The following is a 25,769-nucleotide window of genomic DNA, read 5'->3' on the forward strand; positions in this document are numbered from 1 at the left end:
TGTTTGTCTTTCTGCCTTTCAGATTCTCTCCAGAGGCTGCATCTCGGCGGGGGCTGAGCACAGCAGAGATGAATGCAGTAGAAGCCATTCACAGAGCTGTGGAATTTAATCCACACGTGCCAAAAGTGAGTCTTTGGATCCCCTAGGAGCTCATTATGATGGGAGAGAAAGCATTTGTTAACCACAATGCCCTGTCCCCAGGATCCCCAGTTATAAAACAATGGCTTGCAGCTCCCAACTGTTAGGACCATGCAGTCTATAGGCATTTATAGCCTCATTTTTGAGGGGAAAAAACCTTACACTCAGGGGAACTTGGGGGAGGAGGCTGGTTTTGAGGGTAAATGTAATAAAATAAATCCCTAGGCTTTGTTTGGGCAGCAAGGTTCAGAAAGTTTAAAACTAGCTGAAGTGGAAATCCTAAGAGTTTGATAGGAATTTTACATCGGTTTTAGTCTGGTCTGAGACAAATTCTGGAAATAAACGTTATGCACAAAACTCATTAAAAACACCAACTAATGTGACAATCCGTGTCTCTCCAGATAAATGTAGGTTATCAGTACTGTCTAGAAAGAAATAGGAGAAACCCCAGAGGGTGCAGGGTTTTGATTTGTGAGCACTGCTTTGTGACTCACACACAGTGAAAGGATTGATCTCCGTTGTTCAGACTCCATGGTCCAGAGTTGGTGAATGCTCTATGGTTTTCACATATTACTTCTGAAGTTGATTTTAACGGAATCAAATCAAGACAAAAGATATTTCTGGAATGTTTTATTCATGAGCTGAATGTATATTTAGGGCTTCCCTGAATTATCTGCTCTGTGGTAGGTATTTAGCTGTGGGTCCATTTCAGTCTGTTGATATTAAGCACATTTAGCCTCTAAGAAATTAATCCTGCCACTCACATCTGATGTTACATGGCAGGAAGTACTGGGGAAAGATCTGATGAAGACCTCCTGGTGTAAATGACAAAGAAATCCTGCTTGCATTGTTATAGTGCTATAGCAAGAGGATGGAGAACAGAGAGGCAGAGAGATATGCACGGAGTCGCCCATTTTAATTTATGCTGTTGATATTGAAAATAGTAGAGCTAAGTGATCTAATATCATTCCTGAGGTTTTACTTAAGTCTAGGTTATGTTTCTATTTAATGGGAAATTGAAGAACGGACCAGAGTGACATTTTTGCATAAGGATGTATTTAACCACTCCAGTGCTAGTGGCTAATCAGCAAAATATTTACAGAGGCTTAAGGGTTATATGTAGGATGCTATAAGCACAAAGCTTTATACAAAATTTTGAGGCTAAGCCAAAATGTTGATTGAACTCTGATTAAAATGTAAAACTAGTCATAAAAGTTGTTCTCAATTATAGTAAGCTGAAGTCATCTATTAATATTTATTAGATACTCCTTCAAACTACAGGACTATTCTGTCAGCATAAATAGTGCTCATTTGTAGGAACTATTGGGTGACAGAGCCCAGGGTTCTGAAGTGAAAACTTGGGTTCAAGTTCTGGCTGTCATTTACCAGCCACAGAACCCTGGGGTCAGTGCCGCTGAACTCACCTTCCAGATAAAATATAAGCCTGCCTTTTATTCTTTTAGGATAAGGATCAAATGAAATAAAATATTTAATAATTTTTATAAAACACTTTTCTTACTTACTGTGAAGAGACACCATGATCAAGGTTCTATGAAAGAAAACATTCAACTGGGGCCTTACTTACAATTTCAGAGGATAAGTCAGGGACAGGGACAGGGACAGGGACATTATCATGATAGTGGCTTACAGGCAGGCACAGGAGTAGTAGCTGAGAGATCCACAGGCAGGGCTTGGGGGTGGGGGATGGGGTAAGGGGTGTAGAGCACTGCGGATATAGGCTTTTGAAACCTCAAAGCCCACCCCTGTGAGAAGTGACACACTTCCTCAACAAGGCCACACATAGCCAAGAAAGCTACACCTCCTAATCCTTTTAATACTATCAAAGAGTTCCACTTCCTGTGACCAAACTCTCTGTGAGGCCATTCTAATTTAAACTGCCATAACACTTGAACACCATATATTTATAAATGCTTGTAGTAATTAATAGTAGCTTATTAGGGGCCCCTCAAACCTAGGAGGTAGGTTCCAATTTTTCCAGTTACCCTAATAAGAGTCCTATAATTCAGGTAGAAAATCTGTACAGTTCTAGGTTAGCTATTTTGATTGTGTGATAATCGGCTGAAATGGTTAATTAAGCTCCTGAAAAATAATTAAAGCTCCTAGAAAGTAGCTCAAAACTGCTGTGGAAGAATTTGACAGTAAGTTGGCACTCCTGCCAATTATAATTATTCTAAAAGTGGAAATGCTTCAAATGTTGATTTAATTGATGCATGGTAATTGCATATATCTATGAAATACAATGTGGCATTTCAATATATGTATACAGTGCATAATAATGACATAAGACAAGTTGTCCTATTTCAGAACTACAGAATTTCTTTGGGAGGATTTCAATTATTTAACTTCACTTAATTTTTTAATCATAAAAATGGAGAAGAAAGTAATATATTATGCTTGTTTACATGGACAGGATTTATTGATTTTGGTTCAAAGTTTCAGTCTATCATGGTAAAGAGAGTGAGGAATTCAGGAAAAAGACACAGACAGAGAGGGAAGAAGGAAGAGAAGAAGGAGAGAGGGAAAGAGTGGAGTAGTGTAGCCTTCCTTTTCCTTTTCTTCCTCTGGTCTTGTAACCTTTGGAATGGTGTTACCATTTTCTCTGAAACTATACTCAAAGACACATTGAGAACTTATCCAGTCTCCTAGGTACTTCTCCAGTAAAGTTAACTAGCACATGAACCATTACAAATTTAACCCTTACTGACACTCAAGTATATCTCGTAAATCATAGCAGTCACATTTGGTTCCCCAAAGGCTCATATCCATCCTTTTCTTTTAACTGTGTGAGTGCATGTGTGAGTGCACATTTGTGTGGAAGCTAAGGACACTCTCCCTTGTTGTCCCCGGATGCCATTACCTTTGGCTTTTGTGTTTTGAGCTAAGGTCTCAGTGGCCTGGAGCTTGTCAAGTATGTTAAGCTGGTTGGCCAATAAGCTCCAAGAATCCACCCGTTTCTACTCCTCCAGCACTGGAAATGTAAGTGCATGTGGCCATACTCAGCACTTTGTTTGTTTGTTGCGTGGGTTCTGGGGACCAAACTTTGTCCCACTTGTTTGTCAGACAAACTCTTTACTAACTGAGCTAATACCCCAACTCTGACATCCTATTTTTAAGACAGAATACAACCTGTCTCCCAGAGTCTTAATAGTCTAACCTTGTTGACCAAGAGTCTTAATAGTCTAACCTTGTTGACCAAGAGTCTTAATAGTCTAACCTTGTTGACCAAGAGTCTTAATAGTCTAACCTTGTTGAAAAGCCCAAGTTCAAAGCCTACTCTGAGACTCAACGTTAACATTTTCCCTTAAAATTGTATAAAATAAAAATTTAAAAGTTAAGTAGCATACTTTTAGTGGCCCAGAGTAAGCATTCCTATTTCAAGATTTCTAAATAAGGCTGGAGAGATGGCTCAGTGGTTAAGAGCACTGATTGCTCTTCCAGAGGTTCTGAGTTCAACTCCTGGCAACCACATGTTGGCTCACAACCATCTGTAATGGGATCCGATGCCCTCTTCTGGTGTGTCTGAGGACAGTGCAGTGAATACAGTATGTATTTATTCACATACATAAAATAAATAAAATTAAAAAAGAAAGAAAAAAAGAAAACAGTTGAGGAATGGGACCAATTCAAGATTAAAACCTAGGTAATTATTTAATATTGAAGTTTGGTATCTAAATCACAGGGTAGCATGAAATGAATTTGAAGGGCTTTGGCAGTCCAACCACTACTACCTTTCTGCAAAGCCTCCTTTTCTTAGACTGGCTGTGCTCCTGGCCTGTAGATGTCTCTTTCAGATATTCTCAGTTCCTAGAATCTAAATCCAAGGGTTTCTTCTCCACTTGATCTCTGGCTTTATTGTCACAGCTGCATTCTTCACCCTTTGAGAGGCTACATGAAGAGAAGCTGGCCCCGACACATTACCTGGCCTCCTAGACCTTTCTTAGAATTGAGTATAGAAGCTTCCATGATCCATAATTCTTATATTCTGCATATCTGCAATTAGCATAATGTAGATGATTCCAAAGTCTTCTTCAATAGAAGCCCTTTAGGACTGCAGCTGCAAAGGAAGGGAGTCATCGAGTGCCTAGATGACTGAACATGAGACAGCTTTCCCTTAGTAACTGTGCATGGGGAGAGGACTTCTCAAAGAAATATCTTTCAGATGAGTTCTTTTATAGCTTTAAGTTTGTGATAAATGGGGTCGGTATAATTCCTAAGATTCCCTCAACGCACCCTTCTTATTGTCCTTATTCTAAGTATTTAGTTTAGTTTTGTTTTTTTTTTTATAATGATCCGGCCATACTTTCTTAGGCCTCAGAATTATACATTGTTAAGCTACAAAGTTTTCTAAAGTTTTCCACTGTCCTTTTTTTAAATCACAGTTCTCACTGTAAACTTGGCTAAATCAGCAAGCAGCAACCACACCATAACCTGAATTATTGGCGGCCTTGAAATTTCTTCCTCTAGTGATTAAGTCTACTGCTTTTAAACTCACTCTGCTTCATCTAAGTGTTAAGACATGAATAACGAATAATTTCTCATCCAATTCCTGTGAGTACGGTCCTCACTAACTGCATTCCTGGACATTTCATCTTATGAAGGCCCATCATAATTGCCTACTATGTCTGCTTATACATTCTAAACTTTCTCTAGTTCTTCAAACATTTCCAACTCTTTCCCACAAAGCAGTTTCAAAGACCTCTGAACCACATTGTCAAGTATCACAACAATGACCCCACTTGTCTGGTCTGAATTGTCTGCATTAAAGTTATTGCCATCATGCAAAATAGCCTGTTAGGGAATTAAAGGGAAAGATTATTTACTTTGACTAATAATTTTAGTTCATCAGAGGAGGAGAAGCATAGCAGAATGGAGCAGCTTGTATCATGGCAACCCAGAGAGGAAAATGAAGAGCACAAGTGAGAGGCCTGGGAGGGAAGAGAGTGAAGGGAGTGGGCAGTGGGAGAGAAACAGGCAGAGAGATGAATATGCCCTACTGCTCAGCTCTCTTCTTCAGACCTTTGTGTTATCAGGGCCCCTAGCCTGTGGAATGTTGCTGCCCACGTTCAGTGTAGGTCTTCTCTTCTGAGATAATCCTCTTCGACCGCTCTCACAGACACACCCAGAGAGGTGCTTTGTTGATTGCCTAAGTGCTTCTCAACATGGCCAAATTGACAGTCAGGATTGCCGTCCGGGACAGAGTGCCTGGATTCACTTGGTCTCCCTCAGTTTCACCTCATGGGAATTGTACTGTAGGGAGACTCATCCGTTTACCTTTCACAAGCTAAGGTCTCTGTTCAGAATTAACCACAAAACTTTTCTCCACATACCAAATAGAGGGTTCCCCAGGCATCTTGTATACACACTGTACTTCCTAGCACTGTAGCAAACATAGCTGCACACACAGTGGGAATTTTATGAGCAAAGGATTGCATACTTCCTATAAGTTCTTCAACTCATATTGTAAGAAGGGTAATTGATGATCCCCTAAATCACCACCAAATTCTTGACAGTTTCTTCAAAAGGATTTATGGTAATTAAATTTTAGTTATTTTTATAACAAATGCACGTATACCCTTTTCACTCGTTTATTTTCTGTAACAATACTGTTAAGTGTTCCATATTATCTCTGTCTCTGAGGTGAGGGAACTAAATCTTTCAAAAAGCTTAGTAACTTGTTCGTAGTCATTCCCTAAATAAATGACAGCGGTAACTGGTTCCAGCTTGCCTACACTTAAAAATCACCTTCTACTACTTCTTTACATCCTGCCCGGGCTCAGAGCTTATCTTGTGATGTGAACCTTCCACTTGATAGTAGGCACATCACCTCCCAAGACATTCGGTTCCTTCTGGACAGTTGAAAGGTTTAGAAGACAATACACTTAATCCCTTTGATGGCTTCTTTTTCATCAGACTACCTTAGTTACATACTTTACTCATACTCATAGCTTTACATAATTACATTTTACTTAGACGTAGGTAGAAATGCAGCCAGCACAATATATGAAAACTACCTTTGTGAGTGCAGAGTAGGTTCCAGTAAGTAAGATACAGTGTCAGTGTCCCCTAACTAATAAAGATTATAGTTTTCAGCACAGGAGAGTGACTCTTCAAAATTCTCTTCATGTGCAGACAAATGCAGTAAGGTATAAATACTGCTTTTATTTCACCCCAGGCCCATGAAATTAATAATAATAATAATAATAATAATAATAATAATAATAATAATACCAAACAATAAAAAAGCTGGAGAAGGAGAACCAGCAAAGCAGCAGTGCGTCAAGGACACCTCTGACCTCAGGCCCCAGCCTTCACACAGGCACTGATGTGCTTAGCTGTAGCCCTTGTTTTCCTTAGATGGCTTTGTTCCCTAGGGATTTGGGATTACAGCTGCTCAGTAAATCCACTGCTTATGACTCAGTAGTCACTAATTTGGGTTGATATTCTTTTCCTAGCACAGGACTATCCCTAGTCCTCAGCATCTTGGTCCCAGCAGGTCCTGTATAGCCTATTACTTTATGTAGGATGAAATCTCCCCATACTCAGCACTCTCCTCATCGCTCCCCCCCACCCCCCCAGGCCCGTGTAAGGTAGACAGGATTTCATAAGCACGTATGAGCGGCCTCATCAAACATCACTGTTTCTACCTTCATTACTCCTGCAGTACTGAAGCGAGGTAACCTTTCCCTTAGCAAGCCATCTCCTACTGTACAAGCATCTGAGATAATCAGCTTGTACCAAAAGGATTGTTTGGTTCACAGTTTGAGAAGTCTCAGTGCATGTGTTTAGGTCAATGGTAAGCCCATCATGATGCCAGTATATGGCCAAGATGTCAAAATGGAAGAGGAAAGGACTGAACCTCCTGGAAGCATATTCCTACAGTGTCCTGAGGTCTCTCACTAAACTGTACAGTTCCTAGCACCTTCTGGTGGTGCCGAGCTTCTAAGACATGCTTTTGGGGAATGTTCCGGAATGAAGTCAATTCACAGCACTGACCTTGTTCCATGATGTAACTTCAATTTCTGTTTTATTAAGCAGATTGGAAGGCACAGGGAGAAGGGGGCAAAGAAAACAAAACTTTACATTATTGACTGCTCCAACAAAATATTCTCGTGTTCTGCTAAGTTTAGACTCTTTTTTCAAGTCTTTATGATATTCCTGTGCCATTCCTAAGGGAATGAATTAGAGCATTGGTTTTCAACCTTCCTGATAAGTTCTTTCTCGGCTACAGGTGAAATGAGCCAATTCAAACCAGATTAGATTATATTAAGGGCAGGTGTATTGGGAAGCTGCCCTCAGGCAAGTTCAACTGCTCCAAGAACTGAGACCAGGGGAGTCTCCATGGGAGGAGGTGGTGGTAGAAGAGAGAGAGAGAGAGAGAGAGAGAGAGAGAGAGAGAGAGAGAGAGAGAGACAGAGAGAGAGAGAGACAGAGACAGAGACAGAGACAGAGACAGAGACAGAGACACAGAGAGAGACAGAGAGAGAGAAAGAGAGAAAGAGAGAAAGAGAGAAAGAGAGAAAGAAAGGGTGTGTATGCAGAGAGAAAAGCGAAGAGGAAGAAAGCAAGAGACCAAAATGAATGAATTATATAGGGAGGAGACTCTGGGGGAAGAGCAGCCCCAGCTATGGGCTGGGAAGTTCAAGGTTGGGGCAGTGCATGCCAGGAGGGTTACTGGAAGAACCTGGAGGCCAGGCCTGCTTTGATATGTAAAATATGCACCTCAGTCCCTTGTTCAAACACTTCTAATGCTGCAACCCTTTAACACAGTTCCTCATGTTGTGGTGCACCCCAATCATGCAAGTATTTCATTGCTACTTCATAACTGTGATTTTGCTACTGTTATGAATCATAATGTAAATATCAGATATGTAGGCTATCGGATATGTGATCCTAAAGGGGTCACGAGCCACAGGTTGATAACCGCTTGAGTTAGAGTGTGGGTGTGATAGTCTGCAACCCAGCCTCAGAATGTACAGAATGAGCAAGTCATCTGCTCAGCCCTGAAAACTTTGAGCATGTTGAACACTCAGAATTGAGCCTTGGCAGACAGAAAAGTGTGGCTGGGGAGCCCTGTGCTCTCTGCTGTCCCAGCACTGTCCCTGACTGCTCAGCTTGCACATGACCACTCACAGTAGTTTAGCTTCCAACAGGAGCATGGAAATGAAAACCAACACTCTCGATCTTACTGCAGAAATCCGTGAGACCTGAATTAACAAACAAGGCTAGAGTTCTTCTGGCTCAATGTGGAGAGTCCACTGAGCCGGCATGCCAGTCAGCCTTCTGGTGTGTGTTAGTAAATGGGACAATCCGCTTAGAACATGCAAAGATTTGTTTCCACACACTTTCAGAGATTTGTGCCTGGATTTGGCTGTCCATTAGATCTGTGGTGCAGCCGTAGATTGTAGCAGAAATTTATGGAGGAGGGAACTGCCCATCTAATAGGTACAGAGGAACAAAAACAGAAAGGAGACACCCGAGCCTGGGGACACTACAGTACCCAGCAGTACAAACTACTTATGAATCTAGTCTAGAAAACGTACAACAGATGTCCTAGGGCCACCACTACCACAGAAACTCTAAAGAGGCTGATCACCTCCCATAGACCTGGAGGCCCCACACCTGCTTTGACCTGCATAGGCAGGCCGAGGAGCTGTGGCTAAGCTCCTGTGGCGCCAGAATATTGTGGTTTGAGTATTCAAGAGAAATCACAATCAGCCATAGGAGAAAGCTTTTGTCTTACTTTTCCTGACTTTCCAAAGTCCTGAGCCATGTTCCTTCCTCATGAGGCCCATCCTGGAGGAAGGAGGGGATGGGGGCCTCCTCTTAGGGAAGGATGCATACTACATCACCAATACTCAGTTTACCCTCAGGACAGCCTGTTCTGCTCAGAATATTGATTGAAGGACCTCACCTAATTGATAACTATGTTTTTAAATCAAAGTCTAGAATAATATGAAGATGTGAGAAAATACAGAAAAGGATTAAAGTTTTGACAAAAATGCATTCATTTCAAAATGCCCCATTTATTTCTTTTAAAAAGTTCATCTATTGTCAATTTAAAAATTCATTTTGCAGTGATTTCAAGAGGGATGTGAAGGAAAACATCTCGGTAATTATATATGCTAATGAGGTGTCTGCACTCATTGTTAGGATGATGGGAATTCTCCTTCATGTATACACTAAAGCAATCTTCTCTTTATATCTTGGTAAAGCCGATTGACAGAGGATAAAATTGCTTTTTAATCCAATTTAGGAAACAATGTTTAGTGAGTTACCATTTAAAGATTCTTGAAGCGTGGAAGCAGAAATTCAAACTGCCAGATTGTGATATTGTATATCAATGGTATAAGCAGAAATGTTATTTTAATATACATTTCTTTGAGCCATATTTTGTTCCAGAGTCATTTTGCAAGAGAGTAAGAAGATATGTTGTAGAAGCAGAACCCAAAGGAAAATGAACAGAAAACGGTTTTAAAGTTACATTTCTCAAGCATAGAAAGTCTCTAAGGAGCCCCCTCTGACAAAACATGCTGCTCTTGCTGGTACTGCTCCTTGGAAGGGTCTCCCCAGCCAAGGGCTCCAAAGTTGCCCCAACCTAAGCCCCCAGATCCTAGGGCTTCTTCTTAGTTCTTGTTTTATTCTGTTTTGTTTCTTCTCCTCAGCCTCTGGTACCCGGCAGACCTTCACACGTTTTCTTTAGGAACTGTTGGCACCCAGTGCATCTTGTGTGTTTTGCTGGACCAGTGAGTCACACACCAAACCTCCAGTCACTTTTTACATCTTGAGGCAGCCCCAACCCCATACTTTTTCTACTCCTGAGTCCTAGACACACTTCTCTGTGTCCTTTTTACTTCTTCATGCTGGTTTTAGGAAGAGCCCTCTTTCTCTTCTCATGCTTAAAATTCTCCTGTAGAATTTCATAGGTCCCAGAGCTCAGCTTCCTGTGTTCCCAAACTTCTTTCTCAGATTTTAGACGTCGCACCTGACTCCCACAGGCCATCTGTCTAGGAAAGTTCTACAGAATCTTTAGACTCAGCTTCTTGCCTTCCCACTGCAAGCACACTTCTTCCTCTGGTGCTGAAATCCCAGCTGAGCACCTTACAGGAGTCTACGTTCCTAAATAGCAGCATTCACAGCCTCAGCCAACTCCTTCCACTTCATGTTCTGTGAAACACTGACGTCCTAGTGAAGTCCTTTTCTCTCCCACTCGTTTCCCCTTGGCTCTGTCAAGAACTTTCTAAGGATTTTCTCCCTCCCGCCTCTTCCCTGCCTGTTGGTCTGGCACATGGTCCCTCCCTCATTTCTCTCAGTCTTACTCTCTATAGCCCGCTGCAGTGCCTTGGGTCATTTTAGAAGCAATAATGTCTTCAGACCACTCTCAGCTCTCTCGCCACATAATCCCCATTTATACTTCACCATATGGTTAACATGGTTTTTTTTGTTTGCTTGCTTATTTTACCTTTGAATATACTATTTTCTGTCTGAAAGTTTGAAAAACGTAGAGTAATCCCATGATAAAGGACACATTCTAAAGGATGTCTTGAGTGGCATTTTCTTATTTCCCTTCCTTGGATAGTAGCAGAAAGGTTTAGATCTTAATGCAAGTTGTGTCCTGTACAACTTGTGCAGCCTAGGGTTAGTTACTGATCCTCCTAAACATCCAGGTTCCCTATGAGTCTCTGGGGCTGTGCTTGCCATGTGTTGATGTAGGCAGTTACTATCATAATAGTGCTCACACATCACCAGAGCCTAAGTAGTACTGCCTATTCCCTTTGATGCTCCAGGGCCATTGTCTAGCCTCACTTCTGGTCTTGGAATCCCTCTGCACCCATGTTTGTAGTTCTTGCTCATTTCATCTTACTGATGTGTCCCCTCATTTCTGTGACCCTCTGCAGGCAGATGGTCTTTGTTGCTAAGTGTGTTCTACTTTCTTTGCATAGACATGATCTTGCTCTACCTCCTTCTCTCACACACAAAATTATGGAGGATTAAAGATCAAGGTTGAGGCATAGCATGGTTCCCATTCATGCCCTTGGGGTAGTTTTTGGATACTTTGTTTTTGGAGCCCCCTGTAACTACTACAAGATCCTGTGTTTGAGATATAGTATGCATACTGTTATAGCTTTCCTTAAACCTTACATAGTTTTATGTCTGTGCTTTTGGAGTACTTAGTGTGTCCTCGATATCTTTATATAAGCTGTGGCTAATTCCACATCTATGAACCTGAAAACATCATGGGTATCTCTATCCCTAAGGCATACTTTGTCACTTCCATATTTTTCCTATATACTGTAGGAATTGCAAATGAAGGAAAATCACTGATGAATAGGTAAGCAAGCAGGGAGAAGCAGGTACCATGACCATAGCAAGGTTCATTTGTTCATTCAGATTTACATTATGCCTGTTTCCTTATTAGTCAATTGGTGCTCCCAGTAGCCAGATCATGATAAAACTACTCATGTGTTTTACCTAGAAACACACTCAGTTATGTGTGGGGATTCTCTCCAGAGAACGGAACTCAACTTTTGTTGACTAGTAAAATGATCTGCTGTCCAGTATGCACAGGTACTTATTCATTGGTACTTTGTAAATGTTTTCCATATCATCAGGTCTCATTTGTAAACTTCGACCCTATAGTGGTTTGAATAGAAATGGCTCTATAGATTCATGTGTTTGAATGCTTGACCATAAGGAGTGGCACTATGAGGAGGCATGGCCTTGTTGGAGTAGGTGTGGCCTTGTTAGAGTAGGTGTGGCTTTGTTGGAGTAGGTGTGGCTTTGTTGGAGTAGGTGTGGCCTTACTGAATGTCTTCAATGCTTAAGTTATCCCTAGTGTGGCATGTAGTCTCCTTCTGCTACCTGCAGATCCAGATGTAGAAATCCTGGCTTCTTCCCCAGCACCATGTGTGCCTGCATGCCGCCATGTTTCTTGCCATGACTAAATTCCTGAGCTGTAAGTCAGTCCCAGTTAAATATGTTTCTTTATAAGTTGTTGTGTTCATGATTGCTCTTCACGGCAATAAACCTCTAAGATAGACACCAGTAACATGCCTTTGCTGCTCAGTTTTTACAGATGAACAAACTGAAGAGCAAAGCAATTAGATGACGTACACAAACTCATGGCAATCCTGCAGCACAGGATTCCAAATAGTAACTCATAAAGGCAGGTGGCCGGCAGAAGGAGGCGACACAGGAACCCTGGTATGCACACCTCCTCCTTGTGACAGTGATGGCTGAAGGAACCACAGTTACTTGGGATATTTTATCTTATTACGTGCGCACTGCTGAGTCCAAGTAGCAGTCAACAGTGAACCTCAGCATATGTTGCTCCTATTTCAAATGTCACTTTTTTTAAAAACCAGAATGTATATTTTGTTGGGGAGGATTTCAAATACGAGAATGCTAGATTTACATCTCTACCCTCCCCACTCTCCCCTCGAACTCCTCTGTTCCCCAGGTCTGTCCACTTACTTATTTACTCTATTGTACATGTGTGTTTGGCTGCATATTTCTCCATGCAGCATGGACCTGCAGGAGCTGGCACAGGGCAGAAGAGGGAATAAATTCCCTGGACTTGGCGTTCCAGGTGGCTGGGAGGCAGTGTGGGCTCTGGGAGCCAAGCTGAGGTCCCTGCAGAAGCAGGAAGTGCTCGCACTGCTGATCCATATGTAAAAGTAATAACAGAGGGAAGTGATGAAGGAACATAATAATGGTTACTACAAAAATTCTGTAATTTTAACACAAAAGAAATTAATCTTCCATAATAAAAATTTAGCTACTCTTAACTTTTAACCCAATATCTTCCCATGCTTTTTAATGTCCAAACAAACATTTTTATTATCAAAACAATCTGCTATATATAGCATGACAGACTGTCATAACCTTTTCTGTGCTAACAAACACTCCCTGCCACTGGGCTTTGGAGAATGACTTGATAGCTATCATATTAATGAGTGGGGTTTAATGGTCCTGGTCTCTCATACTTTATTTATCCCTATATTTTGCTGATGGTTTTCATGTGATTAATGGTATTGTTAGTATTGAACATTCCAGAAATGTGAAAAAATAAATTCCTTTGCATTAGTATCTATGTGAAGGATAACTTGGGAGTCATTTTTCCTCAAGTTGCTACAGAGTTTATACCTTGAAAAGGGAAACCTTGGCAGTCTGTCACTTGGAATAATTTCTGTGGCAGCTTTCCTCACAAATGAGCCAGCTTCATCCTGCCAGAGCAGGCACCACTCACTACAGATCAGAGCCCTCTACTTCTCTATGTATGCTCCGGCTTTACGTGCAAATGTATCAAGCATAAGGAACAAAATTCTGACACAAATTGACTTTGAAAAGTTGCTTCCGAAACCTTTAGAAGTGCTGCTCTTCAACTAGTGTGGCTGAGCATTTGGGAAGGATGTTAGAGGTAGGATGCAGGCAAGATAGCACAGAATGCTGACTTAGCTAATAGAAACCAAGTCGCTAATACAGACAGGCAGAGCATGTGCTCTGATTTGCAAAGTACAGTTAGCCTAATTGATTTCTGCATACTTGTGGATAGGGATCTGCCCTCTTCCATTTATTTTCCTCTTGACAAGTAGGATGTGAAATGTTGTTCCATGCCTTTCTAATTTAAATGTTGCACATGTTGAGACCTGATATTGCCAGCCGTTTTAAGCTTGGCCCAAAACACAGCACATTGTTGTTATTAGCCATCATCGGTTGGTTACAGCCAACACTCTATTTGGAACTATAAGAAGTATAAATCTCCACTATAGACATAAGCTATTCCTGCCATAAAATAGATACAGTGCGAAGGAGCACTACGTCTCCAGGGTGAATTGCCCTTGTGGACTTCACTACTCCGACTAGGTCAGGAGTGCTCACTTTGAGGCTGTTCTTGGGAAATAATGTTTGAATTTAACTTAGCATATATATGTCCAAGGTGCTTTAAAAGGAGTAGTGAGACAAATTAAGATAAAGACAACAAAGGCCATGTTCTTGAGGATTTTGTGAATGAGCTGAGAAAGGGACATGTACAAGCAGGGTGCTATCTATATAGAGACATACATCAAGAGCAGAGGGAGCTTAGAGGGGAGCAGAGCGCCACCTCACAGCCTACACTGTGGACTATGGATGATGTCCTTGGAGCCATGTGACTGCATTCCATTCTGTTTGCCAAATGAGAAATCATTTCATCTCACATTTACTATTGTTTTTCAAGGGCATATATATGTGGTTTAAAAATCACATTTTGTTTTATTATATTATACTTTTATTGCAATGCATATTCATTTTCAAGGAGTATCTATTTTTCCATGAGTATTTGTAGATTTTTTTTCTTATAGCTTGAGAATTCTGTGCATCTATACAATGTGATTTTTTAAATATAATTTTAAATTTTACTGAAAATAGAATTTTCATACAATGTATTCTTATCACAATTTTTCCTCTCCCACCTCCTTCAAGATCCTTTCCACCTTCCCAACCACTCATCCATACCATTTTTTCCTCTGTAGTAGAAAATCAATAGACAAAACCAGAAGAAAAAAAAAAAACAAAACAAACAAGAAAAAAATAGAGCCTAAGAAAAAACATAAGAAACACATTCGGATGCAAATACAACCATTCATTCACACAGAAATCCTCTTAAAAAAATTTGAGACCATTCTATTTAAGCAAAAGATCTGTAAGGTCAAAATATGCCGAGATAAAGCAATATGAGACAAAATCCCTCCAAAAATAACATTGAGTTTGTTCCCTGTTGGCCATTTGAGCATGGGCCTGCCTTTAAGTGTGGTTTGTATACTCAGTGAGACTACATTAGAGAAAACTAATTTTTCTTTTGCAAGTAGTTGTCAATTGGAGAGAGCTTCTGGGATAAGGAGAGAGCCCATGTTCACTTGAGCATCTTCACACTGGGACGTCATCTGGCTTAGACCTGTGCAGGCCCTGTGCGTGCTGCCACCGCCTTCTGTGCTCACATCTCATCAGCCATCTTGTGTCTAGGCCTTGTTTCCTTGGTGTCTTCCATCACTACTGGCTCTTACGATCCTTCCACCTTCTCTTCTGCAAAGTTCCCTGAGCCCCAGCGGGAGAGATTTGATGGAGACGTACCATTTAGGACTGAGTGTTCCAAGGTCTCTCACTATACACTGTTCATCTGTGGGTCTTTTTGTTCCCATTTGCTTCTGGAAAAACCTCTCTGATGATGGCTGAGTGGGACACTGATTATGAGGATAGCAGAATGCCTTTAGGAGTCATTTTATTGCTATGGTCCTTTAGCAGAACATAGTATTTGACATTCCTGTAGTTCCATGGCCTATCTAGCCTCAGGTTCTTGGCCACCCGAGCAGTGGCAGGCATGGGTTCCATCTCACAAAGTGGGCCTTAAATCCAGTGAGACAGTGGTTGGTTACTCTAGCAACTCGTGTGCCCTAATTGCATAAATTGGTAAAATAGTTGGTGGCTGGGTTAGTGTTTACTTGTCTCTTCTGGTGCTGTGCAAAGTACCTTCCAGTACCATGAACACTGGACAGTAGGAGTGTAAGCTCTAAGTGAGCACTGGCTTGACTTCTCTGTGTTCAAAGTCACTCCTATTCCCTCTGCTTCAATTCCTTTCTCACCTCCTCCCACCATATCTTCTCCCAACATCATGTCTTTGTTTTTGGGTTTGTTGTTGTTGTTTTTAGGTTTTACTTTTTTATTTTTACTCCCACTGAATCTGCTCAGTGCTACCAGCATGCACATGGGTGGTATCTACTGAAGCATGGCTAGCCTGTCGGGATGGGGCCACAACCTTGAAGAAAAATAATTTTTCTTACCATTCATCAATTTCCAGTAGTTCCCAGCTGCTCTTTATGGTCACCTCCCACCTCCATGTTGGGATTTTTGTTTGGTTTGATCTTGTACACCTACAACTGTTGTGAGCTTGTATGTCCAACTGCCCTGTTGTGTCTAGAAGACACTGTTTTAATGCAGTATTATTGCCTCCGGCTCTGTAATCTTCTGCTGCCCTTTCTTTGATTATAGCTTAGGAGGAGGTGTGCTGTAGGCGTCACATTTAGGGCCCCTCATTCTCATCATGTTGGCCAATTGTAGGTCTCTCTGTGAACTAATATCACTGACAAAATAAGATTGTCTATTGAGAGTTGAGAGATAAGCCAATTTATTGCTTTAAGGGTAAATAATTAAAGTGAATTTAATTATATATACATATATATATGTAGAATAGTAATAGTAATAGTAATAGTAATAGTAATAGTAATAGTAATAGTAGGTTGTTTGCTAGGGTCTATGACCTATCTAGTCACAGGTTCTTAGCCCTGCAACAGTGCTAGGCATGAGGTCCATCTAAAAATTGGTCTAGTTATTTTCAGTTTTGGTCAAAAGAATATTCTGCAGTAATGTGAATGTTCTTTCAAATCTCCAATGCAGCAGTCATGAGCTACATGCAGCACTTGAGAATGTGAAGTATGGATAGTGAAATCGAACTGAATTTCTTTTTTTTTTTTTATTAACTTGAGTATTTCTTATATACATTTCGAGTGTTATTCCCTTTCCCGGTTTCCAGGCAAACATCCCCCTCCCCCCTCCCCTTCCTTATGGGTATTCCCCTCCCAACCCTCCCCCCATTGCCGCCCTCCCCCCAACAGTCTAGTTCACTGGGGGTTCAGTCTTAGCAGGACCCAGGGCTTCCCCTTCCACTGGTGCTCTTACTAGGATATTCATTGCTACCTATGGGGTCAGAGTCCAGGGTCAGTCCATGTATAGTCTTTGGGTAGTGACTTAGTCCCTGGAAGCTCTGGTTGCTTGGCATTGTTGTACATATGGGGTCTCGAGCCCCTTCAAGCTCTTCCAGTTCTTTCTCTGATTCCTTCAACGGGGGTCCTATTCTCAGTTCAGTGGTTTGCTGCTGGCATACGCCTCTGTGTTTGCTGTATTCTGGCTGTGTCTCTCGGGAGAGATCTACATCCGGCTCCTGTCGGCCTGCACTTCTTTGCTTCATCCATCTTGTCTAATTGGGTGGCTGTATATGTATGGGCCACATGTGGGGCAGGCTCTGAATGGGTGTTACTTCAGTCTCTGTTTTAATCTTTGCCTCTCTCTTCCCTGCCAAGGGTATTCTTGTTCCCCTTTTAAAGAAGGAGTGAACCATTCACATTTTGATCATCCGTCTTGAGCTTCATTTGTTCTAGGCATGTAGGGTAATTCAAGCATTTGGGCTAATAGCCACTTATCAATGAGTGCATACCATGTATGTCTTTCTGTGATTAGGTTAGCTCACTCAGAATGATATTTTCCAGTTCCAACCATTTGCCTACGAATTTCATAAAGTCGTTGTTTTTGATAGCTGAGTAATATTCCATTGTGTAGATGTACCACATTTTCTGTATCCATTCCTCTGTTGAAGGGCATCTGGGTTCTTTCCAGCTTCTGGCTATTATAAATAAGGCTGCGATGAACATAGTGGAGCACGTGTCTTTTTTATATGTTGGGGCATCTTTTGGGTATATGCCCAAGAGAGGTATAGCTGGATCCTCAGGCAGTTCAATGATCAATTTTCTGAGGAACCTCCAGACTGATTTCCAGAATGGTTGTACCAGTCTGCAATCCCACCAACAATGGAGGAGTGTTCCTCTTTCTCCGCATCCTCACCAGCATCTGCTGTCACCTGAGTTTTTGATCTTAGCCATTCTCACTGGTGTGAGGTGAAATCTCAGGGTTGTTTTGATTTGCATTTCCCTTATGACTAAAGATGCTGAACATGTCTTTAGGTGTTTCTCAGCCATTCGGCATTCTTCAGCTGTGAATTGTTTGTTTAGCTCTGAACCCCATTTTTTAATAGGGTTATTTGTCTCCCTGCGGTCTAACTTCTTGAGTTCTTTGTATATTTTGGATATAAGGCCTCTATCTGTTGTAGGATTGGTAAAGATCTTTTCCCAATCTGTTGGTTGCCGTTTTGTCCTAACCACAGTGTCCTTTGCCTTACAGAAGCTTTGCAGTTTTATGAGATCCCATTTGTTGATTCTTGATCTTAGAGCATAAGCCATTGGTGTTTTGTTCAGGAAATTTTTTCCAGTGCCCATGTGTTCCAGATGCTTCCCTAGTTTTTCTTCTATTAGTTTGAGTGTGACTGGTTTGATGTGGAGGTCCTTGATCCACTTGGACTTAAGCTTTGTACAGGGTGATAAGCATGGATCGATCTGCATTCTTCTACATATTGACCTCCAGTTGAACCAGCACCATTTGCTGAAAATGCTATCTTTTTTCCATTGGATGGTTTTGGCTCCTTTGTCAAAAATCAAGTGACCATAGGTGTGTGGGTTCATTTCTGGGTCTTCAATTCTATTCCATTGGTCTATCTGTCTGTCTCTGTACCAATACCATGCAGTTTTTATCACTATTGCTCTATAATACTGCTTGAGTTCAGGGATAGTGATTCCCCCTGAAGTCCTTTTATTGTTGAGGATAGTTTTAGCTATCCTGGGTTTTTTGTTATTCCAGATGAATTTGCAAATTGTTCTGTCTAACTCTTTGAAGAATTGGATTGGTATTTTGATGGGGATTGCATTGAATCTGTAGATCGCTTTTGGTAAAATGGCCATTTTTACTATATTAATCCTGCCAATCCATGAGCATGGGAGATCTTTCCATCTTCTGAGGTCTTCTTCAATTTCTTTCTTCAGTGTCTTGAAGCTCTTATTGTACAGATCTTTTACTTGCTTGGTTAAAGTCACACCGAGGTACTTTATATTATTTGGGTCTATTATGAAGGGTGTCGTTTCCCTAATTTCTTTCTCTGCTTGTTTCTCTTTTGTGTAGAGGAAGGCTACTGATTTATTTGAGTTAATTTTATACCCAGCCACTTTGCTGAAGTTGTTTATCAGCTTTAGTAGTTCTCTGGTGGAACTTTTGGGATCACTTAAATATACTATCATATCATCTGCAAATAGTGATATTTTGACTTCTTCTTTTCCGATCTGTATCCCCTTGACCTCCTTTTGTTGTCTGATTGCTCTGGCTAGAACTTCAAGAACTATATTGAATAAGTAGGGAGAGAGTGGGCAGCCTTGTCTAGTCCCTGATTTTAGTGGGATTGCTTCAAGTTTCTCTCCATTTAGTTTAATGTTAGCAACTGCTGTATATGGCTTTTACTATGTTTAGGTATGGGCCTTGAATTCCTATTCTTTCCAGGACTTTTATCATGAAGGGGTGTTGAATTTTGTCAAATGCTTTCTCAGCATCTAATGAAATGATCATGTGGTTTTGTTCTTTCTCGAACTGAATTTCTATGTTGTTTAATTTTAATTAAAGTAATTACACAACCACCACATAAGGTCCTTGACAGGATACTTGGTACTTTTCTGAACCCTCCACCTGGGTTTTTTCCACTGTGTATCCTAATTTACTTTCAACCCACAAATAGGGAAATACCTACTTAATTTCTTCTTATGTCTTCCTATTGCTGAAGGTCCTTTAGTCCAAGAGAAAATGTGAAATAAAGTACTTTTAAGAGATTTTCCTAGTGCTAGAAATAAAAAGAAAAGTAGTTTACACTTTTCCCTCAGCTGCCATGCCACTTGGAAGTGCTCCACTCTCCCTGAGTTGATTAAGCCAGTTTATTCATATTTAGTTTCATATAATTCATATAGCATCTTTCTCATTTTTGAAGTTGACTGATTGGCAGCATATTTATGAATGATTACTAAAAGCTCAGATCAAGGTCTTATTCTGAGCTCTCATTAGATAAGATTTTTGCCTCATTAGTTTTGCTGAAGATTACTGATGGCAACAGAGGCTCTTCCTCTGCTTTCTGACTCTAAAACTGTGTAGTCCATAGCACGGTATGAGTTCTAGATTTTTGATGATGATTCATAGTCTTGGGGATTATAAGACTACTGCTAGCATTATGTAACTCACAATGGAATCTAAAAGATACCAGAATCATGAGGGGATAGGCAGCTGTATTTGAGCACAACTGATGCCCTTTGTATTTATATTATAGTTAATTTAATTATGTTTTGATTATAACTATAGCGTTGGTTGGATTGATAGCATTACTTTCCATGGAAGATTTTTGTCCTACACCATTTTAAGGCAAACATAAGAAATCTGTAGCTTCTGGTATCACAAAAAGCAAATGACCAAAAGTTCCTTGGAATTCAGGTTCAAATCATCATTATGATAAACATCTTCCATGGGCCATAGAGGACAGTGAAAGAGCTAGCTGTGCCATGGCCTTCATTGTATGCAATGCAATTCCTCATGATCTGGTATCTTTTAGATTCCATTATGAGTTACATAATGCTAGCAATAGTCTAATACTGAGTCTTCTACATTTTTCTCCTTCTCACATTTCCATTAACAGAGAGAAACTAGGCAGTCCTTTTTTATATTAAAAATTATAAACTTGTTTTAGCATTTTTAACTGATGTCATGGTAATTAAACATCACTGTAAGGCCTATGTTTGTTGTCCCTAACAGTGGTAGCGGTGGTAATGTGGGGCGGCTGCAGCAGTGCTGTGTGTACCTGATACATTTGGGGATAGATTATAGAAGGGGAAAAGGAAGAGTGTAGTGCCAGGAAACTGTTCCAAGCTTGCCCACATCTCTGTCTATAGGAAATATAGAGGAATGGAAATGGAAATTTAGACTCCCTGTTATTCCCCAGGAAAGGGACACCTGGTCTTGACTGTACCCCAGCTCATTTGTCCTGAATGGGAATGACAGATGGGACCTCCAGTCCCTTCAGTCTGTGGGGAAGATCTAGAAGGTCTTTGTAATTTGGAGTGTGTGTTTTATTCTCTTGGATCTTCCTGCACACAAGCTGACAGCCTTCATTGTTCCCACATCTGAGTATGTGCTGATAGTTCCTTCCACAAAACAACATCCTTCTTGATAGACAAGATAGACAAAATGCAGGGGTAGTGCTACCCAGTGTCACATCCTTAGTGCAGGTGGCTCACAGAACTGTTACTTCCTATGCTAGTTCATGTATTTTCAGTGTGGTTATAAAATTATACAAAATCATTATCTTCTACATTTTTCCTTTTGCTGTTCGAGCCTATATTAATTTTTCTGATTGGAGTATCTTAGCCTACACGTCTCCATGAAAGGAAACTAGTACAAAGCTAATCAGCTGTCAATAACTGAGTATTGCTGGGTGTTTTAGTAATTGCCTTCAATGTAGCCTTGAGGTTGGAGGTTTGATGAATGTTTGTGAATGATGGTTTTAGGGAAGCCAGCCTATTTCCGTGTTGAATTCATAATCACTGTACAGTAACACATCTGTCTCCTGCTTTTTTAATTTCAGTATCTGCTAGAAATGAAAAGCTTAATCCTCCCACCAGAGCACATCCTGAAGAGAGGAGACAGTGAAGCAATAGCATATGCATTCTTTCATCTTGCACACTGGAAGAGGGTGGAAGGGGCTTTGAATCTCTTGCATTGTACGTGGGAAGGCAGTAAGTAATTGTTTTCTTTGAACGATCTTTAAGAACATGGAGTGCTAGAACTGTTTATGCCGCAACAGTTCATGATGAACAATGAGAATTGGCAAGTCTGCTTTTCGTTTGATGCTCCAGATCCCCAGAGATAGGGGTGTTGCTCTGGTAGCGCCACGTTGAGATTAGAAGCATATCTTCATACAAGAGATAACTGATCCGGGTCTGCTAGAGACATCACCACGCAGCAAACCCTCTCTGGAGATCTGCACAGCCCCTTGACATCAGCGTACCCTTTGCCTTATGATAAAGTCTTGTGCTGGACCCTACTTACCGTTTCCTGTAGCCTCAGTTGTACAGTTGGATAAGAGACACAATTATCGCACTGAAGTAAAACTGAGCACCTACCCAAGCACCCTAGATAGGTTTCAGATAGCAGCAGTGCCCATGATGGAGTAGTGTATGGAACTGGGGCACTCCTGTGAATGACAAATGCCTGGTAGATGGCCCTGGCATGCTCTCTACAGTTGCTGTCATTCTGTATAAGGAAACAGGCTCTAATGGCAGGTGGCACGCATGTCTCTACTCCTTATTCTCTGTAACCAGGAGAAGGGTCTGCCTGTGCCAGCTGTCCGGTGATGTTTTCAGAAGGTAGAGGTTTGCGGGCTAGAACACCCAGGGAAAAGTTTGGCGACAAGTGAACAAGCCCTGAAAACCAGGGCAATAGACAAGCAAGAAGAGTGTGTCAAGAAATGGCAAGTTGTCCAGTTGTGAGGAGATCGCAAGTTAAGGAAGAAGAAACAATACTATGTTATTGGACAACATGCACACTGAAACACTGTTAATTCAATTCAGCAGAACAAGTATAACATGTAGCATTTTCTTTTATGGAAAATCAAAACCAAAAATATTAGAATGTCTGTTAGCTTTTTCCCATTTCATCTATACTTCAGTTAGCCTCACAAACAAGTCTTGTTAGTCCCTTTTGTCCTTTATCTTCTCTGCTTCCATTTTCCCTTGACAAACTTCTGTTTCTCCCTGCTCTGCCCTTCATGACCCAGGAAGAGGTTAGCTTGGTTCAGGAAATGACGTGGGCTAAGAGTAAGTTCACAGAGATGCTTTCAAAGGCAGTTGGAAATTTTTTATTTAGTTGCTTTGAATTTTTTTCTCAGATAATTAACAAGCTTTATATAATTTTCTGCTTATAACCGGAAAGATAATGGACTTTCCAGTGCTTCTCCCTCTGCTTGGTAGATGTAATAAGATAGCCAGGTGTCCAGGTCAGCAGATTCCCTCAAGAGACTATGGGCTTGTGCACAATCTCCTACAACTTGTGCTGATCACTGCTTGTAATGTTGGTTATTAAAAAGGACAAAAGGAAATGTTAATTCAACATGAGAAAGATTCCTAAAAGCTCAGCTGAATCAAATATGAGTCATCACATCTAGTGTCAAAAGCTAAGTAGATCAATCAGCTCAGCAACTACACCGATAGCTTGGCATTGTGGATACTCAACAGTCAGACCTACCGGAAAGGACCCAAAACGCACAAAGAAGATAAACACGTGGTGTTTGAGTGACATCACCATAAAGAATTAAAACGTTTTGGAGAATGACAGGAAATGCTGGGAAGATTGTAATCAGCAAGCAATGAGGAGTTCCTCTGAAGCAACCGGGAAGGGTCATGAGACAGAGAGCCAAGCAGTGACGCTGTGGACTGCCAAACTAAGCGGGCGGGAGGACCAGGGAATCACCTTAAGATGCATTCATAGAAGACACTGAGATTAAGCTGGGTGAATTTTTATACATAGAATAGTAAGGCAAGGAGACCAGATCCCTATAGAAATAGGGAATTTGATACTTACAGATACATGTTTCCTGTAAAAATTCAGATAGCTGGGACCCTAGCCCAAATGAGATCCAGTGCCAGCCATGCTGAGCAGAGATGTACAAGTGTGCTCACCGTGTGCTCACCGTGTGCTAGATACAGAAGCAAACTTGAACACAGGAACGTTGAGGAGTCTTTTCACATGCAGGTGATGTCCACTGGTTTTGCATTTTCACTCGGAGCCTGGATAACACACTAGCTTAGGCAGAGAGCTATCCTTAGCATGGTGCGTGGCTGTTTGGTTCAGGCAGCCAGGGGGCAAGGCGAGTCCATATTTCTCCTCTGCAGTGAACACATGAAGGGAAGAGACTAGTTAGCTCTGACGTACTTTCTGGGAGGTCACAATGTAGATTTATGTCACTACATATAAGTCAGAGTATACTGTCTTATAATTCGTACTTTACCAGTGTAGAAAGTTGCTCATCCTGGGTAAAATGAAAACATGCTATTTCTCTAATATTGATTTAAACATTTCAACAAGAATAAAACAATAAACAATACATGTGAATAAAAAAGGAATGAAACTGAAGTGAACGGACCTAACCTTAGCTCTTGTGTGGAGTGGTGAGCAGCATGCGTTTTGTTCTTGACATTGTTCTTCACGTTTTGTACAACTTTTGTGTATGTTTTCAATAAGCAAAAGATGTATACTAATTTATGCGTGCACATATACGTATCTAGAAAAAACTTTCATAATAAGTATTTTTCAGCCATCCTTTCTTTTTATTAAAAAAAAAAAAGCCACAAGTCTTCCCTGCAGTTTAGAAGGAAGAATTACCACTCCAACCTCAAGGATTTGTTTACAGTCTTTTAACATTTCTTCTAGATCTGTGATTTTTACATTTAGATTAGAGATTCACAGGTCTGTGTTTTAAAGATTTGTTTTACTGTTTTAAGATTACATGATGGGACTGGGGGCGGGGCGGGTAATGCACTTGAGTGCAGCCGCACACAGAGGCCAGAGGAGTTGATTGAATCTCCTAGATCTAGAGTTACCAAGGGTCTTGTGCCAACAAGTTGCCCAGTGTGGGTGCTGAGAACGAACTCAGGTCCTCTGGAAGAGCAGTTTGTACTTTTAACTACAGGGACATCCCTCCAGCCCCACAGCTGTGTTTTAAATCAGATGACTTGGATTAGAATTCTGACTCGGGGGCTGGGGAGATAGCTCAGCCGTTAAAGGCTAGGCTCACAACCAAGTATATAAGAAATCTGACTCAGATGCTGATAGTGGTATCTACTTACCTAACCTTGGAAACTGTAAAGCCACAATGAAATGGAATGTTGTACCTGACCGCCACGTGTTGGTGTTTAGGTGCCAAGCTGTTTAGGCAGCTCTTCTGTGATGGCAGCCTGTCCCCAGGGGCTTGATCAGAAGAGGCTGCACTTTCCCAATCTGCCGCTTGGTGGCGCCTTTTGACATCTCCAGCGTCAGAGTTCAGGTTTTCTTCTGAGTCATTGATTTTCTTCATCCTGAAATAGAAGGCCATTCCCTAATTCCACCCAACTTCTCAATTTTATTAGAAAGAGAAGTCAAGAGAGATTTTACCAGGTTCCATGTAAAACAGTGTTGTATTTTAGAAATATTTAAAAACAAAACAACAAACAACCTTGGTTCTCTTAAGTGTTGATTAGGGGTGGAAATAGGAAGTTGTTTTTTTCTCATTGAATGAATTTATTATGTTAGAGAATTAGTCACTCTGTAGAATTAAGTGGATTTTCCATCAATTATGTTGAACCTTTCCTCCTTTTTGTGAACTCCAAAGTCTGACTGATATATAACAGAGATTGTGTTTGAAGCATATGGTAGTTAAGCAGGGGGTTGTGGGGGTGAGCAGGGGAGATATGCCCTTGAATTCTCAACCACAAATACATCAGCATTTCAAAGGTTTCCAAAATGTTTGATTCATCACTGTCCCAGACCCCAAAATTACACAATCAAAGTCCAGATAATTTTTTAAAAGAAGGGGGAAGAGTTTTAACTTTAAGACTTTCTATGTTTCTTGGATTATTACACAGCTGCCTCCTTGTCGTAATTATGTTTGTTTTAAACATTTCTGCCTCTGGTTCTCCTCACACACGTGCAATACTGCAAGTATGAGTTGAATATAAAGATCATGTATGAATGAAAGCAAGCTCTCATTTCAACTGAGCTTGCACTGGCAATGCACTTTACGTGGTCTGTCTTAATCTTCTGTTTTACCTGTATTCAATATCGATGCATCCTGTGTCCCTCCCACCTTGATCTCTCCATCGGCAGTATTTATTTTAGAGTGCATGGTTGTTTGT

At 40.9% G+C, this 25,769-nt stretch overlaps 1 protein-coding gene across 18 annotated transcripts in view; it reads left to right on the forward strand.

Moving 5' to 3' along the window:
• ST7 (suppression of tumorigenicity 7) overlaps nt 1–25,769 on the forward strand; it is a 248,072-nt gene that overhangs the window by 207,471 nt on the left and 14,832 nt on the right. For 13 of the 18 annotated variants that reach the window (XM_006236132.5, NM_001004102.1, XM_063285729.1 and 10 more), the window contains 2 exons: nt 23–125; nt 21,467–21,617. In XM_006236132.5, the coding sequence (XP_006236194.1) occupies nt 23–125; nt 21,467–21,617 (254 nt within the window). Of the gene's footprint in view, nt 1–22; nt 126–21,466; nt 21,618–25,769 lie in introns of those variants that run through there. The other 5 variants (XM_039107264.2, XM_063285725.1, XM_039107266.2 and 2 more) reach the window with 2 other exon arrangements.

The sequence above is a fragment of the Rattus norvegicus genome, chromosome 4, assembly GCF_036323735.1.
Source record: "Rattus norvegicus strain BN/NHsdMcwi chromosome 4, GRCr8, whole genome shotgun sequence".
NCBI lineage: Eukaryota > Metazoa > Chordata > Mammalia > Rodentia > Muridae > Rattus > Rattus norvegicus.